General features: G+C 38.6%; 1 protein-coding gene across 2 annotated transcripts in view; it reads right to left on the bottom strand.

The window, feature by feature from the left end:
• Positions 1 to 16,300, bottom strand: part of CENPF (centromere protein F) — a 40,819-nt gene extending 24,519 nt beyond the window's left edge. For both annotated transcript variants that reach the window (XM_068675975.1, XM_068675976.1), the window contains exons 1-9: positions 15,931 to 16,300; positions 15,526 to 15,730; positions 13,958 to 14,154; positions 12,094 to 12,209; positions 10,473 to 10,564; positions 7,489 to 7,759; positions 5,874 to 6,076; positions 3,691 to 3,816; positions 1,382 to 1,510 (exon numbers count right to left, since the gene is read on the bottom strand). In XM_068675975.1, the coding sequence (XP_068532076.1) occupies positions 1,382 to 1,510; positions 3,691 to 3,816; positions 5,874 to 6,076; positions 7,489 to 7,759; positions 10,473 to 10,564; positions 12,094 to 12,209; positions 13,958 to 14,154; positions 15,526 to 15,687 (1,296 nt within the window). In that variant the 5' untranslated portion in view covers positions 15,688 to 15,730; positions 15,931 to 16,300. The remainder of the gene's footprint in view (positions 1 to 1,381; positions 1,511 to 3,690; positions 3,817 to 5,873; positions 6,077 to 7,488; positions 7,760 to 10,472; positions 10,565 to 12,093; positions 12,210 to 13,957; positions 14,155 to 15,525; positions 15,731 to 15,930) is intronic.
• Between the last annotated feature and the right edge of the window lie 10,053 nt (positions 16,301 to 26,353).

Here is a 26,353-nt window from a genome sequence, read left to right as displayed (position 1 = left end):
GATAATGTCTCTAAAATACATATAGACTGTCTGAGGTGGGTTAATACATCCGACTTGCAGCTACATCACCGCAATGATAACTCTAGGCTTAAAATGAGATTGGCAGCATAATAGCCTTATTGGTAAGCTATGTGAATCAGAAAGGAAGAATCACAACCATTCTTCTCACTCCATGGACACAGTATTTTGAAGAAACTGAACAGGTCGTAGCTCTTTGAAACAGTCCTGTAATGATCCAGATTTAAATGGAAGGAAATGGCATTATCAAGCCAAAACAGGAAAACAAATAATAATATAAAATCTACTCTTAGATCATTAGATAATAAATTTGCTTTTTTGGAGAAAGAACTAAAAGCACTTGTTTTTCTATACAGAATCAATTTATTCAGTAAGTACATGTGAAATAAGATGTGCATAAAGAAACCTCCCTTGAAAACACTTGACAATGTTTTCACAGAACTACATTTCTAAAATAAAACAAGCTTGTAAGAAAGCTGTTGTCACTTTCAGAAATACTGTTTTCACTCAGCCTCCCTGCTAATGGCCCTTCTCAGCACGGCTTTCAAAGACTCATGGCCCTTTTTAATAATTCAGTTAGCTCTGCTGCTTTATAGCTGCTCGCAAGAGTTTTTTGACCCATACATATGTATATTTTTTAGTCATCCTCTCTTTAGACTGCTGCTGCAACCAACTTCCTTACTGTGGTCCCATCACAACTAGTGGGATCTAATGGTCAGTGGGAAGAGACCTTCTAATGGAAGTGGGAGAGACCTCCCTTGTAGTCAGGTTCCTCCTCATACAAGCCCCGATTCATCTGGATTTTGTGGAGAGGAAGTCCACAGAGTTAAACTAATGGGAAACTCTTATTATTTATATATTATTTATACATAATTTTTCTTTGTTCTTTTAGTCCTTGTTTCAGCTCTCTGCATGTTCAGATGAGTGAGGGTGCTGCTACAAATGAAGTAACAGGAACGCATGAACAGGGAGCATGAAGTGGGGCTGTGGTTCCAAAAGGCAACTACTTGTTGATCAGCTTAGCTCTACCATCAGACTGCACCTCCGCAGGCTTTTTGTACAAGCTGTCTCTTGTGATCAGCCCCAACTAGTCCCCCCACACACAGCAGCTTTATTTCAGTTGCACTGTTCCCTGTGGAAAGTAGACTAGCCCCAAACATTCTAAACCCTGCAAGTCACATTTAAATACATAGTACTTCAGTGAGAAATGGTAAATACAAAACAGCTAATACAAACTGGACAAAACATCAATATAAACTTCCATATTAATTATTATTTGTTTTATGTAGAATTAGCTTAAGGCAGTGCTGTCGAGATCAGTAAATCCTAAGCTTAATAGAAGATATTAGCGTAAAAAGCCTACTTTGTCGAATTCTGCCTGCAGGGAGTTGAAGTCGTTTTTGGCTTGCTGTAGCTCCTGGTTCAGTTTGTTTCTTACATGGTTGCTCTGCTGATCCAGCTTTTGTAAGGAACGTTGCTGACAGGCTAGTTCCTAGAAAACAGTGGTATAATATCAAAGAAATAAATACACAAATTAAAACAAGTTTCTATTTTGGTTACTGAAACAACAATAGAATGATTTTCATTAGGCGATACTGCCTGCTCTGAAACACAATAAAAAAAACTTGAAAACAACTTTGATGCACACTTCTTTCTCACGGGCAAGAATGGCTGTAACACCATTTGTGTCATCTGCTTAAAAACTCCATTACAGCAATGTTCATGTCATGAAAAGGGAAAAAAAACTAAAAGTAGTAGAAGTATCAGTATTAAAATTTGTTATCTTCAGGATGTGTTTCAAATAAGAATTACATTAAAGTACAAGTGGACAAATACATCTCTTCTTTGCTATTATGTGCATACCATAAAGTAGGGTTCATTTTTTTTCTCACTGAAATGGGGCCTTTACATCCTACAGCAACCCAATAATTATGGAAATTTGAAGCTCAGATGGAAACATTCAAACAAAAATTGAGAGAGAACATTGGAAACTGTTTAGACTCTGAAACCAGTCTACGTTACTATCTCTGAATAAAGCCTGAGAAGTCCCAGGCCATTGCCTAAAAGTTAACAGAATGCATACCTGAATCTCACTTGACTTTTAGAAACAGAAATAGGACAAGGGACACACACAAACAAGGCTTCACAGGGCAGAATTCATTAGGACCAGGACAGGACTTAGGTTTCACAGAATAGAAAAGTCTCCCCGGAGGAAAATGCACAGATGAGATATTCCCAAGACAGCCCACATATTTGGATGCCCAAATGCATAAAACAAAACCTTCACGTGGGATTTGGCTGCCATGTATAGCATCCAGTTCATACAAATAAAGGAACATTAAACAAACTTCATAATAGCTTTTAACAGCTTACAGATGACAAACATTACAGAGAAAGTGTTCTTCACACCAGCTGGCCTTGTTGAACAACCTAGAATGACAGTGTGTGGATTTACATATTAGCCTTGTGAAAGCCTTTTTAACAAAAATAGTCTTCTTCACAGGAGCAGTTCCTGTGCGTGACACCTAGACTGCCTGGCATCCAAGCAAGCAGCTGCTGAAGCAGGCTGTAGCACCAAAGCACCCGTGCGCAGGGTTCTGTGCTGCTTCTCTGCTCTCAGCACCGCCACCTCCATGAAGGGTTCCAGTCGGTGCATGCACCAGCCAACATGGATTGGATTTGTAGGGAGAATCAACAACATTCTTCAAACCCGGCTTTAGATGAATACAATTACTGCTCTGTTTGAATCTTTTGACACTCTTTTTCATGCAATAGTTATTCAAAGATCAACTCTTATTTATCACTTCTAGACCAGGTCCTGTACCTCTCTGAGATCCTTGGTTAGTATCTACTGCCAGATTTTATGAAACCACTTTTTCCACTCACGTATCAGTATTGTTCATTAGCCACTCCAGCAGAAGTCTTCTGCCAGTGATTTTATCTTTCTAGGGATACCTCAGAGAACGTTTTAGGTTTAAGATCTGACACAACAGCAGTCGTCTTCACAGCAACCCTCTATCCAACCCCTAAAGCAAATTTAAAATGCCTATCTGAAATGTTGTCATCACTTCCAAACACAAGTAATCACTTGGATTTCCTAGTACTGACTGTATTATAGAATGAGTTTAGAGCTAATCTGAATCTGAAAGTTAATACTAAACCTAATTTCACCCCAAAATTTTTGTGGGATACTGCTACACTTGTTCTCTCTGCAATAGCTGGCACAAAAAGGAAGCAAAGGACACTGATGCTAATCCCATATTTTACCATCTTCTGAGCACGAACCAAGATTAGAAGAAAGACAATCTTAAAGAAATTTGTTTCTCATGTGTGACAGGCAAGAAAAATTAACTCAGATTCCACACTAACAAATAACTGAGTTTGAACCCACATGTACATAATCCTGTGAGCCAGTGCAACCTGGTTTCTCATGGATTCTGTGTGAGAGACCTGAGTGAGATACAATTCTCTAATATCTGATGAATCCTAACATAAGTCTTCATCTCTCTGGCCGCCCCCCCTTTATTGTGATGTGTTTTCAGTTTTTCCAACTACCTTTGTGGCTTTTATCTATCAGATGTGATTGCAATGAACTGAAAAGCAGGTACACAAAACAGGCCATGTGATTTCATCTCCTCAACAAATCAAAATTTATAAAAAGTTCCGCCTTACCTCTTGGTATTCCTTCTCCTTAGCCTTTATTTTCTGTTCTAAAGACTGACGAGTACTCTCAGCATTTTGTCTTTGACAATTCAGTTCTTCAGACAATCTTTTCATCTTTTGCTCCATCATTTGGACCTACAATAATTAGTTATCAATCCCAAACGTTAAAAATGCAAGAGATGTTTTACGTTCGTAAGTTAGACAGAGAAAAAAAAAAGGCAATTATCTTAGTCTACCTGAACTACAAGTGGGTCTTTTCCACAATTCAGACTTTAATTACGAAAAAATCAATAGTGTATCTTCTGGTTTAACCTCCACATGAAGAATATGTCAGCTTGCTGTCTGATTTAGCTTACTATGTTAATATTATGTTAACTAAGAGGGTGGTACAATGTCACCCAACTCCCTGAAAAGTAAAATTTGGTTTTATTCCAAAAACAACCTGTTAAGGCTAAACACTTTCCCCCTTCCCCACCCCCCCGAGATAAGAGGTAAGAAATAATGGAAAAGTGTGAACAGGACTGGTTTTATTCCCCAGCAAGAAAAGCTGGTGAATGACTTACTGAAATAACAGTGCCTTTATGCCATAAGAAAACAAGATGCAGGTAGGAGTACAGGGATGCTGGGTTATTAAGCAGACCGCAGAGACCGTGAGCCCCTGTAAGATCCCATGGAAACTTGCCTGCCAGTCAGAACCCTGCCAGCTTCATAATATGATAGAATGTCTAACAACACAGGGGAAGTGCTGCAGTCAGGGAGTGGTGGTAGTGACAACCATGCAAGAGACATGCCGGAAATTAAATTTGGGATATGAGGCTGGAAACTAAAAATCCAGAACCTCAGTGTCATTCATGCAAAGCACGAATAGTGGGCAGAGATCCAGTTTCAGTGCAAGAAGGAAAATGTAACAGAAAGGAATAGTTTTCAGCTGTCAGGACCAAAGGATGCCTCCGAGCTAAGGAGATCCTGCATGGTACCTTAAGGACAGGCTGTGCCTCAATTCAAGCAGGGCCAGCCAGTCCTACTCCTACAGCCAAATGTTGTGCGCTCTCTCTCTCTCAAAAGACATATGGGTTAACCCTCAACACACAAAGGTTTATTTTTACAGACCAATACAGGAGCTGTGGGAAACAGCACAGCTTTCCAATATACTGAGGTAGCAGGTAGAAACTTGCTGAGAAAAATGGATAATAATCATTATATCTGGAGAAGACACAAAAATATTTTTCTCCTATTCTGTAGGCAAGTCAAAATAGTAGGAAAAGAAAAAAAAAATATAGGAAAGAAAATAATAAGACAATGAATAAGTGAAGATTAAAAATAATCATGTGTATACCTAGTAGCAGAGTATTCATATCTTACTAGCATGTATTACTTCTGGGTACTATTTTCATATCTGTCAAATGCTGTGAAAGAGGAGTTGAGGAAGATGCTGTAACTCAGCTGATCAGTAAGAGGGAACTTCTAACTGGTTATCTGCACTGGTGTTCTCTTCTTGGCATGATCAACACCAAAAATCAAGTGGATTCATTTTTATGTATTATATATTTAAATACACTCTAAATAGTCAACTAAACAAACTGAACAAATTGTACTATCTTTTTCTTTACCTAGTGTGCCTACACATGCAAACTGCTTAGGATTAGGTCATGGAATCTTATTTTAAAACTACATGCATTCTCAACATCATCTTGCATGGCATTTTAACACAGATTTTAGTTTATACAAGTCATTTAAAATCCAGATTATCTCACCACAACATACTGTAGTTTAGGCAACAACTTCTGATTTTTCCCTTTTTTTTTTTTTAAAGACTGATTTCAGTTCTCAGTTACACGACGGTCTGTTCAGTGTCACAACTTGCCACCAGATGTCACTGTTGCTCTACAGAACTTAGTCTAAAATTATTTTTCAGAAATCCAGTCAATCTTGCCTGAGGGCTATACCTAATGGATGAAAAATATTTCTTCAGGTGGAGTAAGAACCTTCCAGAAAATGGCAACTGCTTATGAATACTTGCATTTTTACAGGTAATACACAAACTAACAGTCTTCTGAAAACTGGAATCTCAGCAAATGTCCAAGAAACTTAGCAAAGTAACTTGGTTCTTACTAAAATGACTGAAAACTGACACACATTAATACTGGTAATGGATCGTAAGGATGTTCAGAAGATGTGATGCAACATCTCACCTGTGTCGTTGCTTGATTGAGTTGCATCGTCATTTGAGTTATTTTATCTCTAGTTTTAGTTATGACTTTATCCTTCTGTGTTAATTCCAACTTCATTCTGTCCAGCTTGAGTTCAGCCTCTTGATATTTATTCATATGGGATTTCTTCTCTTTTTCTAGAGCTTGCAGTTGTTTTTCTAGGTCTTTAACACTTGAATTTAGCTCTGAATTTTAAAAACAGTTAAGATAAAAGATAAAATTTCAACTCTTTTCTACTACTGTAATCTTAATGACTATAATTATCAAGACAATAAGATAGTTGACTAAATCAACCAATTCCATTTTGCAACGTATGAGAGCACAAGCAAAATGCAAAGTCAGGCACAAATGTTGCAAAAGCAAAGACAATTTTTTATTCTGCCGTTATTTTTTTCCCTTCGTTGTTTTTAAAAAATACAGAAAAATGTACCCAACACATTTTTATCTTTATTTATTTTTAAAGTAAAGATATACACTGCAAACATTTATTTGGGGCAACTGTAAGCCTCTGCTTCAAAGAGACTTTTGAGTTATTTCACATTTTAATGTTTTTCTTGCCCGTAAAGCTACATATATAAAAAGTAAAAACCAAGTGATCTTGTTATACTACTCAACAGCAGGAGTCTGCCTTCCAAAATCACAATGAAATTTTATGGTAAAAAGCATTAGCCGGCTACAGGACTGTTATCAAGAATTAATATTAATTGCTAAATTTTATTTATTAATATACAAAAACCTGTTCTTCTGATACTGAATTCATATGGCTTCCAAACTAAAAAACACTGCCCAGACTAAAGTTTTACATGTAGACATTTGAATAAACATTTGGAAAATACAAAACCCAATAAAATAAAAAAAAAAAATCCTGCAAAAAGCAGTTAGTGGAAAACCTGGTCGAAATAGCAGGTTTAAGTAAATAGCCACCAAATCCATAACCAAACAAATCCTTGTTCACTTCCAATTATCAGATACCAGAGAAAATGTATTTCTGCCAACATGCAGAAAATAACATATTATTTTGCTTTTTCATTGTATTTTTAGTATCTTATTCTATCCCTAAAGATAGAATAAGATTCCTGTAACATCCTTTACGGATGAACTCAGTTATGCATTAAGCACATTCAATCAATGAATTTTTAAACAGATATTGCTCAGCCATAAGTCTCAATAGTCATACAAAATTAAGGAAAAAAATAATTGAATTTGAATTTAACACTGGAGATGGAATGAAATCCTGAGAAGTTTTAACTTTGTTTTAAGAGAACTGTTCCATAAGCAATGGAATTATTAGAAAAGGCTGTTCTTCAATTTTGGTGCAATATCCCCTGCCCACACCATAAATACAAACTCCCCTCCTAAATCCCACACCCATTATGTAAAAGCTACCACAGCTTGTGGATGATCTCCACGTACTGGCTGGTCGTTGTGAATACACACACCAGTAGCCAGCTGAGCTAGCTGCCAAAGGCAACAACAGGTATCTTGCTCTTTTCCTCACTAAAGCACTAATTGCAGTGCCTCTCTTCTATCCACACAGCAGCTTTCATGAAGCCATACAGGAGTCTGCCTCTGGCTTTTAAAGAAATATACCAGATACCTTGGTTCTGTGCTCTGAGCGGGGTGATGAGTGAAGAGTTACAATTCTCAGCAAAGCTGCTGTCAAACTCCTTCTTCTCTGATATTATACTAGAATTTGTTTCCTTTTCCCATGGAAAATAGGATGTTGTAGAACTTCTCTTTGCAGGGGTTTCTTGATTTCTAGATGGTGTCTTTTCTGGTTGCCATGAAAACACAGATGAGGAAGCCTGATGCCAAGCAATCTCCCTATGACTCAAAGAGCTTTGCTGAGGATAAGGCTGATTTATTTTCTGTGACCAAAAATAAAAAAAAAAGGATCTATCCTTACACAGTTCTACAGCTGACATATAACAAAACTCATTTATTAATAACTAGATAATAGGTCATGGTCATTTCAAATTGTTATGATAACACAAATCATACACCATTGCAAATTACTGATTTATATCACTGCTTTTTATACTACATAAATAAAATAACATTAATTCAAGTATGAAAGCATAGCAGGTACTTATCAGCACAGACCAGGAGCCCTAAAAAACTGAGTTTTATGTGTTTATGTTTAACATATCCAGATTTTTGTGTTTTTCAAGCGAAAAAACACCATTTACCTCCTACATTTTCCAAAATCAATGCCTGCATTCTAACAGGAAATTTCTGACCCAAGTAAGCTGCAAGAAATATAGAAGTCTAGACTAACACATCTGATATCTGCCCCATATTTATTCCGAACAAACACAGGTAAATTCAGAATATACCCAGTTATTGAACCTTTTTTGCACAGAATAGCCAAAAATCACAGTAACAGAAAATGCTAGGTACCAGCTTGTAACCTCTTTGCATAGAAAAATTAGTGACAGTCCAAATCTAATTTTGTTCCTTCCTATAAATGTTTTAAATGAAAAAACTCAGACAATAATACCCCCAACTGTATTTTTAAAATGGGTTTTCAAATGCCTCCTATTTACTATTTTTTAAACTAATGCCCTAAACCAGGTAATGCCCAGTCTGACTTCAACCAGAGAATATATTGTCATGTAGGAATAGCTGTGCTAGGACCAGAAACTTATTATAGTTCAGGATACTGTCTCCAATCTTATATATATATTTTTAATGGACAGGGAACATAAAAACCTAACAATAAACAAGGTAATCATTCCCCTGATGTGCTATTTAAATTTCCTGAGACAAATGTTTGAAACCTGGAAATTAAAGGAATTATTTTTACTGAAATGTTTCACCTGTATTTTCTCTTTTGGATCTGTCTGTATTTTTTTTTTTTTTACAGTACTCTGTGACAAAGAGTTCTGTCATTTAGCACTGTATAATATTAAATAGTTTTTGTTCAAATCCTGCAGAGCTGGTACTGTTATTGTGCCTTATGAAAATAGAAAAATGACCATTTTCTGTTTCCTCTCTTGATCCTCATTTATCTCTGAACCATCCTGTTCTACTATACCTGTTTTCAGATTAGATGACCAGAATTGTGGAGCATGCAAGGAACACGGGCAAAAAATACTTCCCCATTAGTTACTTCAAATAAAATAATTCTTTTTCACCATTGTTGAACACAATATTGAAGTTTCCAGAGATCTAGCCACAATAATTACAGAATTACTTCCTAGAATATTTTCACCAAATTTGGAGCCAAAGTGTATCAGATATGCAGTGTTCAGATTGTGTTTTCCAGGTGCATTACTTCACATTTCTGATGCTGAACTGAACTTGATATCTTAGCTATTGCAATGTACTATAATAAGGTCATGTGGAATTTAGCCATATTGTTCAACACTTTTTCAGATAGTTACCAAATATGCTGAATAGCACTTTTCTCTGCACTCATCCTTTTCAGGCTCCACTGCTGATCATTCCCCAGCTGCAGAAACTGACCATTTATTCCTAGCCCTCAATCTTTACCAGAATTCACAAGAGGAACTCCGCCTTATCAAAGCAGTTTATTTTTTTTCAGAGCCTTTTAGATATCCAGCAACATTACATTGAATTAATCACGCTTGTTCTCTGATTTATTCTAAGAAAAACAAAAAATTGAACCACACACCTCCGAAAATATGTGAGGCATGATTTACCTTTACAAATAATAAACAGTTAGTTGGTCTTTTCTCCATATATTATATATACACATGCATCAATACATTTAATCTGTTTTATTTAAGTTTCTAACAATTTGTCCATGACAAAAGTTGGTCTTCGTAAACTACATTCCCAGGAACTGTTACTGCAAGCCTTTTTAAGAACTGGTATCACCCTTGCCACCTGTTAGAGCCAAGAGGAAACTGAGATCAGTTGCACATCAAAGTGATTCAGCAGTCCCACTTTGGAGTGCTGTATCAATTCATTGGTAAATATTGTCTGTATCTGGTGGGGGTTTTTTAGTGCTATTCATTTGATCAATTTCATTTAAGACTTTTTCTGGCTTTTCAGTTCGAGTCTATGCCACATATTCAACCACCATAAAGAAAGGCTTTGATATATATATAGCTATCTTAGCCTTTAAAGAGTAAATACCAAGTCAAAAAGATTTGGTCTTGTTCTCAATGAGAGCCTTTACAACTTCATCACCTATTGGCCTCTGAGATCCTCTAAGATACTGGCTACTACTTACACATTTAAAAAAATTACTGATTTTTGCTTGCTGGGTGAATTATTTCTTGTAATCTTTTCAAAGCTATTTTACTATTTTATTATATTTAAGTTGTCAAAACTGGCACTGCTTTGTTTTCACTTGTCCTTGACTGCCCAAGACTTCTAGGTTTTGAAAGATGTGTTCTCATTTTTAATATCCTTCTTTCCTTTGCTACTCAATTATGCTGGCAATAGATTACTTTGAATGGCAGGACACACTGATTAATCTTTTTAATACATATGTATTAATTACACTTGAAGTGATACAGAATATATGTCACTTAGTTTCCACTCCATTTTCCAAGTTTAAGCAGTACTAACTTTCTTGGCACTAACACATTATTTTCAAAAGATACTTACATTAACCTGGATGGTTCTCAGTTCTAACTCTAGCTTTTTTCTTTCTTCTACTTCCTTCTTGTATTTTTCTTCTAATTCTTCAAACTTCGCATCTACAAAGACATGATGAATACTTGTTTGTAATACAACTTGGGAAAAGGCTAGAAAAGATTACCTATATACTATCACAGGAGTGATGAAAATGAATAGCTGTCAGAAGCATAAGATCATGAAGAAATAATTATATAAATATGCTTAGTAATTTAGGGCCTCAAAAGTACACCTGTGGCATACATGGAACTTTACATTAGAATGAAAACACAACTGTTAAAAGTAAGGATCCAATGCCAGAGTTTATTTCTGCACTTTTTTTTTTGACAACATGTAACATCTATAGAAAAATGTATATAATGCATAGAATAATGAACATGTATCTATATTTTTTTTCTTTCCATAACATATATATATTTAATGATACATGCACATACATATATGTACACACACATATAGATATTGTGTATTTATATATAATTTTTACACTACCAGCCCAGTAGCATTAACATTATTAAGAAACAAACAGAGGCTGGATCTTTCCCTTTAGCAACTTTCAAATGTAATAGGTATTGGACAGCATTCTTTTGTTAAAATTTTAGAAAATTTTAGTCTAAAGCAAGTCTTGTTCTCCTTTTCTTGAATTTGTAAATAATTCTACATTAAAAAATCTAGAACTAGAATGCTTTGTAACATCTCAAATAACACACCAGCTTTCAATGAAAACAAACTTCTGCAACAACACCATTTTAAAGTTACTTTAACCTAATTCTTACTTCAGGAAGGTCACACTTCTGTGTGAATCTGGAATACCTGACATCTCCAGTCCTGCACCCCTTTTTGGATATGTATAAGGGAATTAAAAGAAACAAGAATACATGAAAACATCTCAGATTTCCAACTGGAGTAAGAACAAGACACCAAACATACAGAACATTTGTTCACAGCAAAGAAAGCATTCTCAGTATTGAACCCATCACAGTTCTTCAGTGTATACAGCACTGAGGTGTCTGACTACATAACTGTTCTCCTGTTATAGAATCTTCCTCTCGTTTTTCCAGTTCATTCAAATATTTTAAATCTATTTGATGTCACTAATTTGAAGATAGAAGTGATGCTTTGAAGTGGATACAGAGGTTTTGTTTTAATTGTGCAGATTATTATGCACAATAATATCCTAAGTCAAAAATAATCTCCTAAAGAAAACAAATGACTGTTGATTGAACTTTAGTTAAAGCACCTGCAGCACATGAAAGAAGAAATTTGCTCTTCACTATGTGAAGGGAAGAGCTGACACTAGGAACAAGCATTCAAAAAGATTGCTGCAGTCTGTTGATAAACATTCCTATTGTTATTCCATGCCCATCAATGTAGTGCTGAAAAGATGTAATATTTGCAGTAACAGTTCAATCTGCACTACTCTTTTTTAAGCTTGGAATTTACAGTGTTACAAACCGGGCACTCTCATAATAAGCTATGCAGTATGGATTAGGCAATTCGGTACCTAAGTGTAATATTCAAAGCACCTCTCCCACCTTCCAAGGGAACTGACAATTGGCTATCTGTGCTAGATGAAGAAAAATTCATTTACCATTATGACTTTGAACTGGTGTTAAAGGAGCAGTTAAATTTTTCTGTGGAGTACCACTGAATGATGAGTCTCCTGTAATCAATGCTTGCTGACTTCTCTCAAGCTCACATTTGTATCTGTTTAGGAAAGAAACAGGAGAAATTACTAACATAAACTTGAAGGTCAATTATCCATTTTTAAGAGCCCAAAATACACAAGTAAATATAATTTCCAGTGCTTAGTTTGAAAATCCATTTGGAATTAGAATTGGTTTCCAACTGATTTTTGTGAACATGAACGATTACAAGCTCATTCATGAAAACCACATCACTAGTTGGGAAGTTACACACAGGAACTGCAGCCAAAGGAACAGCAGCTTTGGTCCTGCCCAGCGAGCCCAGGTGAATCAGGCAATGGTTCCAAGCTGCAGCCCATCACATTAGTAGTGGCTCCACAGCTTCCTGCTCGTTTCTCCCCTCCATTTTATAGCACAAAACCAAGGATTCTTCTCCCAGGGAGGTGTCAGGTGCTATGAAGTGGTAAGTGATCAACTAGGATAAAGCAGACCCAAATACAAGATCAAAATTGATAGTGGGGGTCAAGCTACACGTAATCCATTGTAGTGGATAGCTATGCAAAGAACTATAAAGGACAGCAGAGAATTCAGTAAACTAAGCTTTCTGTGTGGTTTTGGAAATAGAAAAATGTGAAATCCCCGGCCTGTAACCTCTCACAGCCAGTCTTTTACAGCAGGTTTACTCTATATTTCAGTGTGTTTCTAACAACCCTGCTGAATCACACTGGATTCTTCCTTGATGGATCTCAGCAATTCCTTGCACAAAGATGTTTCTGCGTGTCATAAGTTGTTAAAATCTAGAATCTTCTCACAACAGTCAATATCTCAAGTTTCCTTAGTTTTCCCTAACTGTAAAAAGATGACAAAAAAGTACAAAGGGAAAAAAAACAGGAAGTGCAATGCAGCTCCCTCTTTAGTTACTTTATTGGGACATTAAGTTGAATGAGCTAAGTCCAACGGTGTCCCGGGGTGCACCGAGCACAGCACTGCCAGATGGTCAAGGGAAGGGATTGTCCTGCTCTACTCTGATGCAGCCTCACAGCCTCACGTTGAGTACTGCATGCAGTTTTGGGCAGCACAATACAGTAGCGATGCGTAAGTATATCAAACTAGACGGCCTAGAGGGGAAGATGTATGAGGAGCAGCTGAGGTCCCTGCGTTTGCTCAGCCCAGAGCAGAGCAGGCTGAGGGGAAGCCTCATGGCAGCCTGCAGCTCCCTCATGAGGGGAGCGGAGGGGCAGGCGCTGAGCTCTGCTCTCTGGGGACAGCGACAGGACCCGAGGGAACGGCATGGAGCTGGGACAGGGGAGGGCCAGGCTGGGGGTTAGGGAAAGGTTCTTTCTGCACCCAGAGGGTGCTCCACCAAACGTCCATCTCTGTACCCAGGGAACAGGAATCACTTCTTTACCGATGCAACCAGATGCAGTGATTCAGTCACAGCACCATGGTTTTTGGTAACTGCTTCTTCTACTCCAGGAAGCATTCACCCCTTCTTCCAGCTTTCATATTTTATTGGTAGACTTGATCTTAAAAGATCGAGTTATCTGTGCAATTATCTTGCAGCTCCAAGCCCTCTGCAGATTACTTTTGCAAAGTAACTCAGTTATGCTAACAACTTGTGTTGTTGTTATCCTAGAATGAGCAGATTCTTATCACGTGGTATGACAAAATTCCCCCAAATTAAACAGGAACCATGGGTGCTTACTGCTTCAAGTGACACAGAGACTTACGTAGATGCCTGTGCATGCGTGAAAACACACAAATGAGAAAAACAACTGTTTTTATATTAGAGACAAAGCAAGTCCTCACCTTTTCAGTTCCTGTTCTAGTCTTTCAATTTCTTTCTTGCTGTCATTCAGCTGCCCTGATTGAATGTTGATTTGAGATTCTTTTACTTTAAGATCATGTGAAATTTTCTGCTTTGCCTTGTCAAGACTTTCGCACAATTCCATCAAGCTCTGGTTCTCTCTCTTCTGAGTTGCAGCTTCATTTTTTTCATTTTCAACCTATTAGGAATACGGACCATTTCAAAATTGTCTCAAGTCTTTGCGCAACTTAAAGTAATAGTTACAGTTTATATGCTGTTATTTTCTTCACAATCTTTCAAAACCCCTGACAGCACTGAAAGCCTCAGATATACACACTGCTCAAATATTCTTGGGTATAAACAAAAAACACTTCTTAGAATTCATCACATTAACACCCAAACAACTCCTATTTACTGACTAGACACAATCTCATCAAGAATTCATTAGACCTTAAATACTAGTCTACGCTGAATCACTCCTCAGTGATTGTCTCACTTCTCCTTCACATCTATCAGCTTTAGCAATCAGAATACCTTGACTCACTACACAGAAGATGCACAATTACCAAGGGTCACAGCTTTTAAATTAGAAATAGAGACACACAGCAGAGACTTGCTCTGCCTTCCCTCCAGCTTCTGAGGCAAACTACAGCCACCTGCTGCTCAGCAGTAACCAGTGGGAATTAACAACTCCAGAATTCCATTCAGCTTTGCTTTCAGCTGATAAGTATTAAGTATTAGAATCAGCAACTAATACTAGCTAAGAGTTTTAACACACACCTATTTGCATACAACCCTTCTTTTTGTTTGGGGAACACAGCAGTTGAGACAAGATGAGACAAGAACCTGGAAAGTCTCAGGAAAAAAGTCAAGGTAAACTACTAGGCTTGAGTTTTGCTAGAAAATTGTAACAGCTAACAGGAGTAAAAGGCAACCTTCGTCAATTGCCTCTAAACCCTGTTCAAATGTTACAAAGCAGAACTCAGTCAAATGGATTACTCCTGACTGAAGCACAAAAGTACCCTGACAAGGAGGGCTAGAGAGTTGACAGTGTAGAGCCAGATGAGACAAAACTTGTCAAAGATATCATAAAATAGTCTCTAAAAACAGAAATGAGATGCACACAATCTAAAGCAACAGATAAGACAAATAGGTGCACACTGGCAAGGAGAGGCCATCCATTGTGCCGCTCTGTGATAGAGGATAGGCCTAGTTACTGTCAAGATTTTTAACAAGCACAACAATAAAGTGTTTTTTTAGTCACAAAGCAAAGCCTGGAAGAAGGTCTCTAAGTAAACAAACATCTGGACATCAACAGCCATGCCAAACACTGATAAAAGGCAGTAATGACCTTAAGATTCAATGAGAACTTAATGAATTCAATGATACTATGATGAACAGCTACGAAATAATGGTGAAGATAAGCAACTTATATTTCTACGTTACCTTTTCAGTCAGTGGAAAGAAACAAACCAAAATCACTTTCTAACAACAGAGATTATAAAGCTTTATAATCGCGTTTGGCTTGCAGAATAGCATTGTAGGGAAGCAACCGTAGTATTTCCATTACCTTCTGTTTCTGTTTTTCCAAAGCTACCTCCAGAGACTCTAACTGGAACTGTCTTTGCTGACGCTCCTTTTTAAGCTTGTCTACTTGACTTTCCAGCTCCTGAATCTTCTGAAGGACTCGGGGGGACAGGCCTTCCTTCCACTCCTCCACAACCCAGCTCATACTGACTGGGTTCTTCTTTTACACAAATGGATAGTAGCTATACCTGAAACAAAGGGAAGTACAATTAGACCTTGACAGACGTCAAATAAGCGTCTTATTTAAATAAATTGCCTCTTTATGATGAGCAGTAGTTAGAATTTAGTATTGTACAACCTCGAGATGTAGGCCACCAAGAAGGGACTTTTACTATTAGGTCCTAATGAGACACAAGCTTCAAAATAAGATGAGATTGAGGAAACCCACCTTAATCAACCTCCCTGACAAAAGCAGGGTTTCTGTTCTCACAGATGCATGCGACTGACACCCTTCAGCAGCCGTTTATCAGCACCTTAACCCGATGCTCACACCGCATTACGCTCGCCTCTCGCCCAACACCGACCTGGCGGCGGTTACCTCAGTCCCTCCTCACGCAGGGACCACCATCAGCCGGAGCCCGTCCCAAGCTCCTGCAAGCCACACAACCCCGGGACTCGACCCGAGCAGCTCCCTCTTCTCCCCCCAGCCCCGCCTCACGGTTCGGGGCAGCACCGGCCGGTGGCAACAGCCGCCCCTCGCCCGCTCCGTGACAGAGCCCCCGTCCCCTGCCGTCCCGCCGCCGCCACCCAGCCGCCCTTCAAACCTGCCGCCGCCCCGCCGCCCGTTGGTGCGCCCCGGCCGCCGGCGCTCCGGGTTGGCCGCTTCGGCAGCGTTCAAACGCTGCAGGAGGAGGCGGGGCGGGGCGGGGCGGCGGGTAACGGCCGTGGGGAGGCTCGTCAGAGCGAGCTTTCAGTGTCCAGCCAGAACTCGTGGTTTGAAAAAGTGTCAAAAAATAGAAAGTATCCCAGCAGCGCCCCGGTGATAAACGGTTAACGAGGAATAAAGCCCTACAGAAGCTTTATGGAGTGGTTTAGAATCATAGAACCATTAGGGGTGGAGAAGATCTCAGAGAGCATCTGGTCCAACCATCCCCTTACCACTAATGTCCCTAAGCACCACACCCAACCTTTCCTTAAGCACCCCCAGGGACTGTGACACTGTCACCTCCCTGATTCAGCTGCTCTTTGGTGGCTCTCTGAGGGATGGGAGGTCAACTCAGCCCGCTGCTGCACTTATTCTGCCCTAAAACAGAATCCTAGAATCATTAGGGTTGGAAAAACCTCCACAATCGTCTGGTCCAACAAGGGGACAACGCAATCCGTGGGGTGCAAATGGCAGGAAAAGTGGTTTGGGAAGGCCCAGGACCAGTATTGGACCTGAGCCAAAGGGGATCTTTCACATGATGGACAGGGAGGGAAGGAGTCAGTGAAACCGCTTTGACTTCTAAGACTGGTGGTGTTTTTTTCAGAAGGAGAGTAAAAGAGTACAGACAGCTTTCAGGGTTCTGACAAGGCACAAAAAAAAAAAAAAAAGCATCTGGTAAATGCAGAGCTTTTAAGGTGCAGTCTGATGAATGCCTGAATGTCCAAGATAAAAAAAAAAAAAAAAGACACCTGAGCACTGTTGTAAACTTAAAAACTTAAAGATGTGTGAAGAGTTGTTCTGAAGCCTGTTCCTGGGAAGTGTCAAAATCATTCTGGGTTTCTGTGGAGAAAATGAATTCTTTCATATTTGACATCATTTATTTGATAATCCCTGTAATTAATTAACATGAGAGTTAAAAGTACTCATGGAGGGCACAGAAACTTGCTTTTCTTTTGCTGTATAAACCATATTTTGCACAATAGCTTCGTAAGTATTGCATTGTGTATATTAGTAAATGGAAGTAAAAGATACAAAACTACTAGCAAATGTAACATTGAAGTGTAAGATACAAGAATAAGTCAAATACAATTACAAATAACTATTTATGAAGGGTGTTAGTAGTAACTATCAGCTTGCCTAACACTTTTAATTATTTCCATCACTTTCTGCTAGCTAGAATTCCTGAGGTCTTTCTAAGAGCCTCTCAGAATTCCCTGACTTGGAGCACCCCATGATTTTGAGGAGGGAGAGAACTAGTTCACAAGAGAGAACTTGTGAAGTGGCTTTTCTTTGTCCTTGAAATTCCATTCAGATCTTTCCAAATATTAAAAATCACTGTTTACTTTTCTCACCTGCACTCCTTACTATGATTTTGGGAAAAGGTGAAAATAGCAAGTAGAATACAAAACACATTAAAGGTTGTATTCATATCCTGCAGCTTATGTCAGAGCACACAATGGACGGGAAAGGAAAGGAGAAAGGAAAGGAGAAAGGAAAGGAGAAAGGAAAGGAGAAAAGAAAGGGGAAAGGAAGGGAAAGGACTTATCATGAGAAAATCCCACTCTGCTTGGACACTACAAGGAGCAGAAAACAGATAGAGATTTTCCCCATATTCCACCCTGACAGACTTGGAATCTTTCAGGTAAAGCCTATTTCATGTGTGTCTGTGTGTGTGTATATATATATATTTACATATACACACACACACACACTCATCAAAGAGCACCTGAGGAGCTGGAGCGTTCCCCTTGACCCAGACAAAGAAAGAAAGAAATGGGCCAGGCTCTTCACATCTGACGTGGTTGTAACTTCCCAGCTTTCCCGTCAGGCACTAGAGAGGCAAAAGCTCTGCCAGGCTGCCAGTGAAAGAAAAGAAAGACAGATCTTTTCCTTTAGCCTCACCCAAACCCCACCCTGTGCTAAGTGATGCGTCTTGCCTCCGGAAAATGAAATTTTCCATCTCTGCCAATGCGAGTAGGTAACTGAGAAGTTAGCAGTTTTGGTGTTAGTACTGGAGTGGCAAGGTTAAGTCTGCACCAATAAACCCCAGCAAGCAACTGTTGTAAACTGCAGCGCTTGGTTGCTCATATACCCTTGTTTTAACTTTATTCTTCTTCATAGGATCATGTTTCTCAACAGAACCCATACTCTATTCAGTGATCAGAATGAATACAAAGGCACCATTAGGATGCACTGAGAGCCTTAACACTTTTCATTAACTGTCTAGTTTTAAGCTCTCTGAAAAGGCTGAACTGACCTAAACATATTTTTTTTTACAGTTAATTAAGAAAACCAGAGACCACAGCATAGCACAAATGATGAACTACAGCTTTGTTCACAAAGGGAATGGAGCATTTCTCTAGTGAGCATTTCCTGCCTCCTGAGGGAAACTGCTACTGAAGTGCTCAAAGTGACACCAGTGCTTGGGATGGATGTGCTAGTGGCTAGAATTCCTACAGCTGCTCTGTTTGGTGATCGCATCACTTGTGTAGCCTACTAAACACCAGTGGGTAGGTTTCCAAGGACTGCAGAGGTGACTGAGGTTAGCTGGCTTGTCTGAGGTGACACGGTGAATCACATCCAGGTGCTGGACAGGAACCCATGGGTGCGGCTCCAAGGCAGTTTAAAATACCTCAAGGCGATGTTGCCACATTCCTGCACTCCCTCCTGTTCCCCACCATGGCTTTGGTGCTCATCTGAGCTGCCAGGAGAGATGGTTAAGTGGATGAAGAGTGTAATGCTAGCCAAGGACCTTTCTGGTAGCATCAGCCTGTACACAGCTTGGGGCTCCGAACTGCTGCACTGTGCAATCGGGTAAGTGCCTGATCCAGCTCAACAGATAGAGCAGATGAGAGTGGGCAGGACTGTGACGACAACTTAGATCAGTCAAAATATTACATATCAAACCCTAAGTTCCCATGCTCTTATCCCTAACCCCTCACATAAATGATATCAAGAATTATTTTTTTCCATAGTAAATGCATTCATCAGAACTTGTGTGTTTTGTCAGGATAATACTATTTTACAGCTTCTGCTTTCATTTAAGTTTCTCTTGCATACCAAGAGCAATTACTCTGAATAATTTTCATCAAAGGAAAATATTCTCTGAACTTTGCACAGGATGTAGTGTTGCTGTGATTTTTTATAGTCTACAAACCTCTGCAGCAGTGATATCTTCTGAATTTAAAGCCGCTGAGCTGTTACACAGATGAGCACAGATTGTGCTCATTAGCACAAGCAATAGTAAACTTATTTAGCCATATAAATAATTGAAAATGAAGGGGAGTGTTAGTTGTTTAATGTTTGTTAGTATATTGGAAGGGTGGAGGAAGAAAGCAAACAGATAAAAGAAATGCTAATTAAAGTGCACACATACTGTCTTGACCTGAACAACTGTGATTTACAGCTATTGCAGATGCTGTTACAGTAGTGAAAAGGTATTTATGCCTTTCCTCCCTGTTCTAAAACCATTCTTTGCAAGAGACTGAATACATCCATTAGCATAACACTTAGAGAACTAATGTGCACGTATATGAAGAAAATGATAAATAATTGCAGCAATTACATTATGATATGACACATCAAGTCTGTATTGTCTAGGGCTTCTAATTACCAGTTACTGAGCTGTAAATAAGATTGGAACTCTTTTCTTTTTTGTCTTAGTGGTGAATTCCCTCTTTTTATATAATTCTGCTGCCACCTAGAAATGGCAATAACAAGCAAATCTTTCATACTACAGACACTAAACTTAAAAATATATTAATTATACTATCAAATGGTGCAATATCTTACAGGCAAGTAGTAATCAGGTTTCAGGGGGCATTGGCAAGACAGGATTCTATTTCCTTTATTGCTCACTCCTCCCTGACTTTCATGGGTCCATAAATTGCACCTCCCTTGGCCCCTGTTTTTGTTAGGATTTTATTCTTAAATGTACTCAGGTACACCTACTCCAAGTATCATTTTGTCCAAGCAAAAGAAAAGTGATTAAGAAAAACTATAGTATACAAACTGCACTATACTAACTGCACTATGTAAACTAAAAGGCATTCACCTTTCATAGCCATCTCTGCCTCATTCCATCTTTAACCCTCGCTTTTCTTCTTTAGTGAGGCATGTGGAAATTATATGCTGACATGTATATTACCTCTTTCTCTTGTTGGGACTCTCTAGATCGGTTTTTCTTTGGTTAATCTTCAGTAATTTCCTCTCTTTATCCTCTTTAACTCCTTTCTTCACTTTTTTTTTTTTTTTTTCCAATTTCTTATTTCTGTTTTCCTTAAAGGCAGCTCTCACCATGATAGGTGGCCCTCATCTGCTGGATTGCCTTCAAAAGTCCGAGTTTTGCTTCTTCACCAATTCTTCTGTCCTCTCAAGTTCATGATCATTTGTCATGGCTGTCCTTGCTGTGTCTAATCTCCGTTTGAACATCCTGTTCCCATGAACTACCTACATTAAAGCCTTGAGCCTATACTCCATTTCTCTTTTGTTATGGCTTATACATATGTGTGTGTGTATATGTATATATATATATATATATATATATATATATATATAACCTTTATTTAAATATACATATAAAAGTCCTGTACTACTTTTATGTAGTTATTATCTGAAAATCTGTACTTGCTTTCTATTGTGTTCATCTACTGCTCAAATCTTTTATCAGTGAAACAATTAAGAATGTCACTTTACAGAGTTCATGACAAACTAACCAAAGCAGTTCTTAGCCTCTGCCTATCTTAATGCTGTCTCTAAAATCTTCCAATGTTTTCCTGTTAAAAGGCTGACGAGATAAGAGAAAAGTATGCCTTTATCTTACACACATCTTAACCACCTCAGCATTACTTCTGCCATTTTTGCAGGCAAGTTCTAGGGTGACTGAAAACTCGCTCAGCTAATTGCAGTGGGAAACCCATCTCAAACAACGAACCACACGCAGTAGTGATCCAATAGAATAAATAAATATGCAAGGAGAAGATGACAGCATGCTACATTTCAATGACTTCAGTTATCAGTGGATCTCCTTACCTCTTCCAAGTCTAAATCTCAACAGTTTTACTGGTATTTCTCATGACATTTTTGTATTAATTCTTTACAGGAAAATGTTAGTGTGAATTTTAAATTTTTCCAGGGTATAGAATGTATCATGAAATGATAGCATAGAAAATAATTTTATATGCACCTCTCAACACTCTAAAATTACTCTGACAGGAAACTTTTTCTGAGTGAGTTTCAACCAAAAAAGTGAGAATGAGTATTAGGGCTTTGTTAGAAACAACACATAGTATCTAAAAAGCTGAAGTACACATAGCTGAAGCATTATTCTTTAACAGAGCTCTTTGCTGTTGATTTCAGAAAGACTTAAAATTCAGAGTCTTAAAGTACTCTCATATACAAGCATGATCTTGTGCCCATTTCACAGAGATAGCAAACAATAATGGCTCAATTAAAGTTACACAAGTTTGTGAGAGTCCCAAAAACAGACTCAAGATTATGACATTAGCTCTTTGCTTTCTCAAGAAACCATTTATCCTGGAGTGGCAATTAAATATTTTCAGACCTGTGTGACCACAATCAGACATCCAAATCCATGCCGAGACACATAAATAAAGATTATGATTATCAGAAGAGAGCAGCAGGTAAAATATCTACTAATCAGTTGCGTATGCTGACTTCTAGGCATGCTGCTAAGTCCCATGGACTTACAAAAGAACTGAAGCTACACATCTGTGATAAATTACATTGAAGGACTGGGTCCTAAAGCTATAAGCTGATAATTTTTGATAGGCGATTGATTGCTTTTATTTATACCTGCTGTAGACTTGCTCTCCCGCCATTCAGGCAGATGTTATACGCACGTATGGAGTGTATTACATAACAGAGCAGCAAATTATGCACTTAGGTTTATCATAATAATCCTAAATTAGTTAAATGAACTTCTGTTAAAAGTTAGTCATTTTATTTTATTTTACTTTATTTTTTTTTTTTTCCTCAGGAAACCACATTGTCAGAAATCTGAAGACCCAATGGCCATTTTAAATGATATACCTGAAAGTACTCAAATTGCTAAACAGTGAAAATGGAAAAAATGTCACTCATTCGGTCCTAAAAATTAGACTGTTTTAGCTTGGAGAACAGAAACAGATGCATAGAGAGGTACATTGCTTATGTCAATCCCATTTGGAGTGCTTACAACCATGGAATCGAAAGTTCATTATTTCACTGACAGATGCTAAAAGTTTTTAATTTTACGACTCTTACTGAAGAGCTAAAAACAGGCACAGGTATTCAGTAAGTCCTCAGGCAGACTATAAGCAAACGAGAATATTCAACACAGCATAGTTTATTTGCACAGATAATCAACCAAGACTTTTTCTGGTCTACAAAACTGGGTGCTGGCTTGCTTGTGATAAGCTGTAGAGTACTACAACATGTTAGCTCATGCTTGGTGGCAACAGGTTTGTTTTCCAAGATTGCGTAATCCAAATTCCTTTTCTAAGAGATGACTTTGAGAAGCTCTATTAAATGGAATAATTAATGAGAGCAGAGAATACTACAGAAGTAAACTTTTTTTTTTTTTTTTCCCTTGTGGTAAGCTTCAAACATTAAAAGTATGTTTATAAAGAACAAATATGATTTTAGGAATGGGAATTTATACTCATGTACTACGTGTCTGCTTATGTTACAATCAGGTCAGTGTACCCAGCTGTTGCACATGACAGAGATTTTAGGAACACAGTTAGGGTCACATTTACAATACAAATTGGGAATGTGTTGCAACTGCATTCTTTGATTTGATTGTAATGTAGATGACTGTAGGGCTAATTAAACATCATCTACTGTTCACAGGAGAAACCACCAGCTGTTGCTTAAGCACAGTTTAAAGACAGTTTTATACAAAACAGGTTATGACATGGTTTCACCAACCAACAAGGACTGAGATTTTTCCATGTTATAACAAGACTCAAGAATTGCTCTAGCCTCAGTTTAAACACATTCAAAATATGTTTAATACAGGTCTTGCTAGCAAGGTGCTAAGACACTTCAAATTGAATTGCACATGACTCTTCGGATAACACCAACGTCATAAAAGTCTACTGTATTTTGACCCACATAAAAACAATTTTTCCCTGCTGATATTTAACTGTTTGGTCAAGCTGAATGGTGCTGGGCTAAAACTTTTCAGAAGGGTTTCGAGACAACATTCAAGCCTGTCAAATCCATTCATTGGACTTCTTTTTTTTTTTTTTTTTTTAAGTAATGCCTATCTCCTATATAGTGCTTTCATCTGCAAATCAAAATGCACTTTCTTAAGATCACTATCATTAGCTCAATTTTCAGAGAAGAAAACTATGGTACAGGGATGTGCTGCTACATGCCCAAGATCTCACAGAAGACTAGTAGCTAAGGTAGCTGAGGTGCAGTCCTATGTCAATATTTTTTTCCCCATCTACTCTACCATTCCATAGAGCATCTTGGTATAATAATCCCATTGAAGTTGAAGAAGGAACCAATGTAAAAACTAACTTACACCAGGGCAGAGGTAATGTTTTGGAGGTAAATTCCATAAATCATTATAGTAAGTCAATAGTCTCTAAATATTATTTAGAATTTTCACATTTTCAGCAAATAATAATAATAATAATAATAATAATAATAATAATAATAATAATAATAATAATAATAATAATAATGCTGTAACATGATCCCCTAGTGGCATAAGAAGACAATATATAATCCAGCCTACAGATGACTGATAGAAGATTAACCTGTCAGTTTTCTGGACGACTTTGAACAAGCATAGAGGTTTGGAAACAATTGAATGATTTGTATCATTTGAACACAGTATTCCTGAAGCAGCATGAGAAACACCTAAATAAGTTTCCGTATTTTATGGAACCATTCCCCAAGAAGCAGGTAGGAACTCTCTGTTTTAACCAGAGTTATATGTTCCTAGCAGCTCTTGGAAAACAAAGACATACATGTACTTAAAGGTTCAAGGTATCAGCAGTCCTGGAAAGGGACAGTGGCACCAACATAACAAACTTCCTTATAGAAGATTCCACGCAGTAACTGACTATGATGTCTGTGAAATTTTGTATTTCTAAAGCACCTACTGCTGCAGTCTGAGAGTTTCATATAGACATTAATCATTGCGTTAAGTACTCTCATGAAAAAAGTAATGGTCTTCAGTATTCCAAGTTTCAGAAGCTTCTCTTGGTTGGTAACTTTGAAACACATTTCATTTTGCAGAGTCTGTTGAGCTGACCTTTTAGTAAAAGCTATTGCTGACAAATAATGTGTATTTATTTTGATTGTTTTTATTTCTTCTAGGGAACTGCACTGCTGATAGCCGATACAGAAAATCTCCCCTCCAGAACTTTCATCTGTCAGCACGTTTATGCTTCTTCTAACATTATTTCCAGTGAAGGTAACTGAATAAGTTTTCTCCAAATGCAGGGAGACCTGTGAGAGTAAAAGTGACTGGCTGCTAAACCACAAGTTCAACTGGAAGACTCCAGGCAGCCAGCACACCACATTGAGGCATAGCTGCAAAAGTCAATCTTTACTGTCTTAAAAAACAAAGACCTTATACCTCCCACAGTGTGGGGAGAGCCTGAAAGGAGCCTAACATGTTCAGCCTTAGTTTTGAAGCATGCTACCCTCTCATGCAACCTTCCACTCACTAGGAAGAAGCCGTTTACTGGCACAAAGTTGAACCGCAAAAAATTCAGAGCACAGCAGCTCTATGCTCCATCTTATCATCTCATTCTGACACCCGATGTTGCTTCCAGATTGCTACTCATAGTTCTGTATCTATATGCGGTCAAGTATAATTCAAGCTGAAATCTTAAATGGTGTCACTTCTCAGTGCCTTGGTGTAGCTATACGTAAAATGGGGATAATTACTTACTTCATTAAGGTGTGGTGTTTGTAAAATGTTTGAGAGTCTTAGATGAAAAGGACTTTCCTTGCAAAATGTAATTATAATAATATTATGCCAGAGGTAAGGCATAGGCCTGTGATTCCACATACGGTATTTAAATACAATTACTTATCTATCAAAATCAAGAATCTGTGCTATTTCTCCCCCTCTCAGCTCCTGATCCTCTTACCATTATTAATCCAAGTGAGCTGGGCTCCAATGAAACTGCTCACATATTGCTTAAGTGTACAAGTAGCAGAAATACACAGCAACTCAGAAAGAGCACCACTCCTCATTTATCACTATTTTTCATATATTTAGCATTTGTTAAAATCTTCAAGTTCTTTTGTCACAGCTTTAGCGTGCCGCCATTTGACATTTCTACAGGTGCCCGCAGGTAACAGTATTCCTGTACGCTTTCGGGCACATGGATAATTTCACACAAATGTAATGCAACACAGAAATAACTGCAAATTGGCCACCAGCGATGACAAGCAAGAGTGTGTGCGCATCATTTCCAACAATCACACCACCCAAGCCCACTGCACTCCATTCAACACCTTCAGGTAGCCCCAGCCTTCGTGAGGGCACTGCTTGCTTCCCCAGCCCCTTGGCATGTTCTCTTGAAGTAGGCATCGGGAGTCCTTGACTGTGTTGGGAAGCCTTGAGTGTTTTGGGAGGCCTTGACCACGTTGGGAAGTCTTGATCACATTGGGAGGCCGTGACTGCGTCAGGAGGCCATACTCAGTTTGGGAAGCGATGCCCATTTTGGGAGGCCGTTCCCGTGTCTGCCAAGCACCGGGCACCCTTCCTGCTTCAAAGCAGCACCACGTCTTACCCACCCCGCTCCCCAGCACACAGCTCGATGCCCCCACAGCAGCCCCTCTCCCGCAGCCCTCTCCCTGCCTTGCGGGGAGCCGCAGGCATGGGGGGGCTCGGCGGGGCGTGTGCCCAAGGCGAGGCTGCAGGCGAGGGGCACCCAGCTGCCCCGGGGGGGGACACACAGGAGCACCGAGA

The sequence above is a fragment of the Anas acuta genome, chromosome 3 (assembly GCF_963932015.1).
Source record: "Anas acuta chromosome 3, bAnaAcu1.1, whole genome shotgun sequence".
Taxonomy (NCBI): domain Eukaryota; kingdom Metazoa; phylum Chordata; class Aves; order Anseriformes; family Anatidae; genus Anas; species Anas acuta.
The sequence above is the reverse complement of the archived record's forward strand: the minus strand, read 5'-3'. Positions and strand labels throughout refer to the sequence as shown.